Consider the following 6,913-nt stretch of genomic DNA (forward strand, 5'->3'; position numbering starts at 1 on the left):
ATATGGTTATAATATTATGAGATTATTCTGATTTTTTACACTTTGAAATGTGTCTTATATTACAATTCACTGTATCATTATTATATTTTATGAAAACATATTATGATTACTTAGTTGTTAGGTTAGCACTTAACGATTTTCAGCTATGCTCAGATAACCGCCTGTTCCTTGCAAATACTAACTTTAAGCATAAGGTAAAACATCTTTTAACATGGCGACCCCCGAATTCGTCCCAACGTTGGACCCAAATAGATCACATCGCTATCAGCCACCGATGGAGGGGCTCGATAGAAGACTGTCGCTCATTCTGGAGCACATGCCTAGATTCAGATCATGCTCTAGTGCGAGCGCGTATTTGCTTGCGTCTTACTGGACGTAGGAAAGACGCTGCAAGGAAACCTCTTAAGGTCCTGTTTAATGATAGTCAAGCTAAGAGTATATTTCAGGAACAACTAGGAAAACAGTTAGGCAGCCATGTATGTGATGCCCACCCCGATGCAGCATGGAATGATATCCGAAAAGCTGTGGAAACAGCAGTGATATCTGCTAGTAAGGTAAACCAGAAGGTTAGGGAGCAACACTGAATCTCAGCAGCATCTATCGCACTGATAGATGCTCGGAAACTCATTCCACCCGGCTCTGAACATAATGAGGAGCGGAGTCAGCTTAAGCGCAAGCTGACAAGAAGTCTACGCAATGATCGTGAACAGTGGTGGGTAGCGAAAGCAAGAGAGATGGAAAAGGCAGCGGCAATAGGTAATAGCAGACAATTGTTCAGACTCGTTAAGGAAACCGGAATTAGGAACCCGACCGTTAGCGAAACAATCTCAGAGTAAGATGGACATATTATTCATTCTCAATCCAGGAGATTGGATCGATGGGCAGAACACTTTAGGGATCAGTTCAACTGGCCTTCAGCCACACTTCAGTTTCCCACGATCTCTAGTCAACCTGAATGGCAAGTTAATGTAGGTCCACCGTCTCTTTACGAAGTTGAAAAAGCCATCGGAAATCTGAAGCGAGGGAGAGCAGCAGGCCCTGACAGGTTTACTCCTGAGATTTTTAAGGATGGTGGTCCAGTATTAGCAGTGAGATTAACCGAGGTCTTAGGTAGAATTTGGGAACTGGACGTAATCCCATCTGACTGGTCTCAATCACTGATTGTGCCAGTCTATAAGAAAGGACAAAAGTGCTCTTGTGACAATCACAGAGGAATCAGTTTGACTAATATAGTGTTTAAAATATTAGCTTCAATAATACTTCGACGCCTAACCAAAGCTCGTGATGATCAGACTAGAGAAAATCAGGCTGGTTTTCGACCTGGACGTGGTTGTATAGATCAGATATTCACACTACGTCAGGTTCTAGAACACAGACATACGTTCAGACGCCCCACAATGGTAGTATTTCTCGACCTTAAGGCGGCATTTGACTCTGTTGATCGTGAGGTTCTATGACAGTGTTTGTCACTGAAAGGAGTACCAAAGAAGTACATTAACCTTATAAAGGCTCTCTACTCGAACACAACTGGTAGAGTGAGAGCTTATGGCGAACTGTCATCAGAATTGATTACCTCAAGTGGTGTTCGTCAGGGCTATCCACTCTTCCCATTCTTGTTCAACTTTGTGGTCGACGTACTTTTAGAGATAACACTCTCCTCATCTAAATTTACAGGGGTTGAACTTCTACCAGGAGGTTCACTTGTTGACTTAGAATATGCTGATGACATAGTTTTATTTGGTGAAGACGCTGACAAAATGCAGAGTCTTCTGACCACTCTAAGCAACAATGCAAGCATGTTCGGGATGCGATTCTCCCCCTCGAAATGCAAAATGTTGCTTCAGGATTGGGTTGCATTGACACCCGAACTAATGATAGGGAGTGAAGTAATTGAGCGTGTCGATCGCTTCACTTATCTTGGAAGTCTCATCAGCCCTTGTGGTCTGGTGTGTGACGAAATCTCAGCACGGATACAGAAGGCTCGACTAGCTTTTGCCAACTTGCGTCATTTATGGCGTAGGCGAGATATCTGTCTATCAACCAAAGGACGGGTTTACTGTGCAGCAGTTCGTTCCGTCCTACTTTATGGCAGTGAAACATGGCCGGTAAGAGTAGAGGATATCCGTAGGCTACTAGTATTTGATCATAGGTGTCTTCGAAACATTGCTCGTATATCATGGGACCATCGAGTAAGTAACTCAGTTGTTAGGAAACGGGTACTAGGTAAGGATGGCAAATCAGTTGATGAAGTAATGAGACTTCATCAGTTGAGATGGCTGGGACACGTGTTACGTATGCCCAACAACCGACTGCCTCGATGTGCGATGTTTTATGGTGTAGGAGTAGGTTGGAAGAAAGCTAGAGGCAGTCAGACCAAAACATGGTACAAATCCATGAAGTCACTGACAAGTGAACTGAGCTATGTTGGTAGGTGTAGACTACCTGGTTGGGATCCGCGAGACGAAAGCAACCGATGGTTAGAGACGTTGAATGACATGGCTCAAAATCGTTTGCAATAGTGCAGGTGCATACACTCTCTGTGTTCTCCCAAATTCTAATCTTCTGAATCCTTCATGTCCCTTTTTTCCTCTTTCCAAATTTATTCCACTGGATTATACTCTTTAAATAACATCTCCAAACCCTAATCTTCCCGATTACTGCTTATACTCTTATTACCTCTACCACTACGGTATTTGAATCGACAACTGCATCTCTGTGCTAATGTGGTGTGGCAACTCGAACTGATGTACGTACGTACGAAGTTCTACGTTGTTACTGACTGACTTTGGTATAACCAATGGATGTTTATGTTATCAGCCTCCTTTTATTTTTATCAAAAAAGGATGCCTTTGTATTAGCAAGAAAAACGAAAGATATACCACAAGCTTTAAATAATACATTTATCCTGTCATTGGATTAAATGAAACTTTCTGTGTGTCTAGTTGATCTGAGAGCGATCATAGTATCGTTTGTAGATTTAACTCGGTCTTGTTTTTAAACATAGTTTTTCATGTGTGCTCCCATGCGCTCAACGCAGGCTAAATATTTTAATCTACATTATACATTGATATGAGGTAGACAATGCTTAGCTGATCTGTGTTCATTGACTTATAATCAAATAACGTTTACGATTCAATTATTACTGGTTGTAGAGAGGATCATTTGCCATACTCTTCAGTAAAGTTCCAAATTCATTGTTACCTATCTACAATTGATACATCTAGATAATATCATCCATGTTGCTTACACATTAGCTTCAATACAAGTGTGTAAGTAACTGTTAATGTTTGTATGAAAACAATCGTTATTATATCCGTTAATCCCTAATTGACAATTCTACAATGATAGATTTGTTCCTATAATTCGATGAAAAGGATAATAATGCTTCTTATTCACTACGAAGAGCATATGAATTTCAGTCATCATCTCAAGACTCACTCCCACTTCATTTATTTCAATTTGTCTAGGCCGACAAGATCAATAACGCTTTTCTTTCTCTTACTCACACATTCGACTCAAAGCCATATATATATATATATATATATATATATATATATATATATATATATAGACCAGTGAAATGATGATAAATGAATGTCATGAGATTCAATTGGTCTGTAATTTCAAACAAACGAATAAATACAACAATAACAGTGGCAACCAAATGATAATAAAATCGCTCTCATTTTCATACACCTAATACAACGAAATTAACAGTTAACTGTGATGAATAATTTTTCTTTCGGAATTTTTCTAGGTAATTGAAACTAAATCCAGTATTGCTGCTAAACAAAGGGAATTGGATAAATTACACGCTCAACTGAAACACATTCATCAAGATCAATATAGATCACACGTACAGTAAAAAAAAGAGAAGCGGAAGAAAACAATGACATAAAAGACAAACAAATGATTGCTGTTGTTTTGTTTTCTCCATGTTTATTGTCAATTACAAAAGTTTGTGTTTATATTAACTCGTTCGTCACCTTTACATTTTTATAACTTTGTTGAAAAGATTAACAGACTATTTCCAAAATACTATGTTGATTTACGCATTACTTGCTTACTCACTTTACAATGATGCTTGAGTGTGTTTGTGTGAAAGGTGGGTGTTCTTTTATTAAATAAAAAGACAACTTACATTTTTCATATAACTTATTATGTCTTATTCACCTATGATCTTTCTGTTCTGTTTTTTTTTCGAATCTATCCTCAAATCTAATTGATTCATATGTGTATATCTTTGATAATTAGTAGTAGTGATTCATTTCGACTAATTCAATTCCTGATAGATTACTTTGTATTATGTCAGTTCGTTAGAAGAGGGATGCTTTTGCTCACTCTTTACAGTGAATCTGTAATCATTTTCTAACCACATATAATTATGATCGAGATACACATATATGGATGTATGAAATGATTTTATATAACTAGAATGGTAAAATACTGAATGCCATATGTGCACACAAACAAACACACTTAATACCTCTATAGTTCATTATAGTTATTGTTATTTAGTATTGTTGATAATTTTCCGGTTTTTACAAATCATATTTTCAAAAATACTACTATAAACTTTCACACGAATGTTCAAATTACTTGAAAGTACTTGTTACACATCATACATCTATTTATACAACAGATTTTTGATTGATTCAGTTTACATTTTTTCGGATAAACTTACTTACACTGTTGTTGCCAATAGTCATAGTCTATAATTCTGCCTGTTTGTGTGTACATGTATGTTCATTCTTTAGTATTACTATGTTCCGATTTATTCACCGTAAATCAGCTTTCCATATATATTTACAGAGACTGAAAATCCAAGTATACTGTACAAATACACCTTAGTATTATTGTTTTTTCTAAAATTTCACACTATCAGATAAGAAATGAATTCATGATAATTAACCAGTCAATTTTATTGGATTGATTCTCTCAGTATTAACCATTTACAATTGAACATAAATAACCAATGGATGTAATAATATTAACTAAACATAATAATAATAATAATAATAATAATAATAATAATAATAATAATAATAATAATAATAATAATAATAATAATGCATAGAAAACACAACTACAGTTATGTTTACTAATCCGTAACAATTTTATCACTGTTTTATTGCCTTGACTTCCATTTCTTTCATCTCTTTCTTTCTCCTCTTTTGTTTTACCTCACTTTCTATACAACTTCACAAAAACATTTTGTAATAAGTTCTGTGGTTTCTAAATGGGATTATTTTTTTAATTCGTTGATAGTTCGTTGATATTTTTCTTCCGTCTTTCTTTTTTTTTTTAAAGAATATATATTTGCAAACTTATTAAGGAATACAAAGTGTTGTTTTATTTTGCATTGAAAATGGTTGCGCTAATTTTTGTAAATCGTTTGTATCTATTCACTGTAAGCTATGAATTAGTAAAATGTAATCAAATCATTCTATAATCAATAATACTAGTTTTTTTCCTTTTTTTCTTTTTTCTACTAATTAACTAATACATATCAAACACGATTTGATGGACAGTATATGCTTCACGTAAATTTAAAATGTTAAAAAAAAGTGGTAGTACAGTACTGTGTAGTTAGATGTGTATTGTATTTGCAAAGAACTATCTCCAACCTTACAGAAAGGGTTCTAAAAGTAAAATGAACTGAAATCACATGAAGTAGTTTATTTGTCGCATCTATGCGGATTTTAATACTAATAGACGAATTGCGGACCTTAGATATAAGTCATGTAGAAAGTTTGTGTATTCCCTTTCTTGGGGGGGGGGGGTTCTGTAAGGAATTACTGTTTCGTAGCCTTTGTATTCCGAACGGCTAATAATTTCTCTTATGGTCTTCGGCATAGCATCATTTTATCAATGACGTTTCAGTTTATTAAATAGTTGGAGATTATTGCCATAAAGTTTCAAATCTACGCTTTGTAATCGTAAGCTATCATAAAGAACGATTGTTTTACATGTTAACGGATCTGTATTTTTCATCAAGAGTTAAACTACTGCAATCTCTGAGGTATATTGTGAATGGAGTTGATATATTTTAATTAGCACTGGTGTAATAGATGCAGTGGTGTTTAGTTATTCATTTGTGATCAGCAGCCCCCGAATGCCCCGGTACGGCCGAGAGTGGGAAGAGTCCGCCCTCCCTCTCGAAATGCTCCCACATGGCCACACGTATATAGCCTCTGCCAGGGAAGTCTTACTCACTGCCTTCTCGTGGCGGGGGTGTTGTTTACGAAATTGAAAGGACGAAAAGCGAATGTATGGCGCTTTAACCGGGTTGGTGGACATGGAGAGTCCACCTGGGGAAGTTGGGAAACCCTGATTCCAAACCAGTGGTGCATACGGGCTCCAGTATCCTGAAAGAACAAATGGTGTATGAACCAATCGTTGGTCACCGGCTACCACGGGACTGCATCTCCTTACGTTGCTTCACTCCCCTGTGGATCAGACATTCAGGTCGAAGGCTCAGTGTGTGGCCCGCCAAGAAAACCACCTACTTCGGTTTGGGCACCCGAGCAGTATCACAGCTCTCATACATATCAAATCAGATTTGTGTGGCGCATATGTAGTTGGTGCCTCCTTGTACCAATATCTATGTGTTTAAAACAAAATAAATTTGTGATCAGCAAATGAAACTTAGATTATGTATTAACTCATAACAATACTATCTTCAATCAAGATTTACTAAACGCTTTTGCCATGATTGTGGTTTAACATTACAACTAAGTTCATCTGTGTAATGCCTAAATGTTTCAAACAATATAACTAGATACAACTGATTGATCAAAGGATAGTGGCCGGTGTCATTTATTTGTAGTCCTTTAGTCAGGATTGCATTAAATCGACCAAGTCAGAATGTGACAATTAATCTAAATGACTAGCCATTGCATGCATTTTAATT

General features: G+C 36.5%; 1 protein-coding gene across 1 annotated transcript in view; it reads left to right on the plus strand.

The window, feature by feature from the left end:
- The window catches only part of MESDC1_1 (FERM central domain), a 111,156-nt gene extending 105,683 nt beyond the window's left edge, over positions 1-5,473 (plus strand). Inside the window, exon 43 of the mRNA XM_051208105.1 lies at positions 3,758-5,473. Within this exon, the coding sequence (XP_051067928.1) occupies positions 3,758-3,865 (108 nt within the window). The 3' untranslated portion in view covers positions 3,866-5,473. The remainder of the gene's footprint in view (positions 1-3,757) is intronic.
- Positions 5,474-6,913: the final 1,440 nt, after the last annotated feature.

This window comes from Schistosoma haematobium, chromosome 2 (assembly GCF_000699445.3).
Source record: "Schistosoma haematobium chromosome 2, whole genome shotgun sequence".
NCBI classification, from domain to species: domain Eukaryota; kingdom Metazoa; phylum Platyhelminthes; class Trematoda; order Strigeidida; family Schistosomatidae; genus Schistosoma; species Schistosoma haematobium.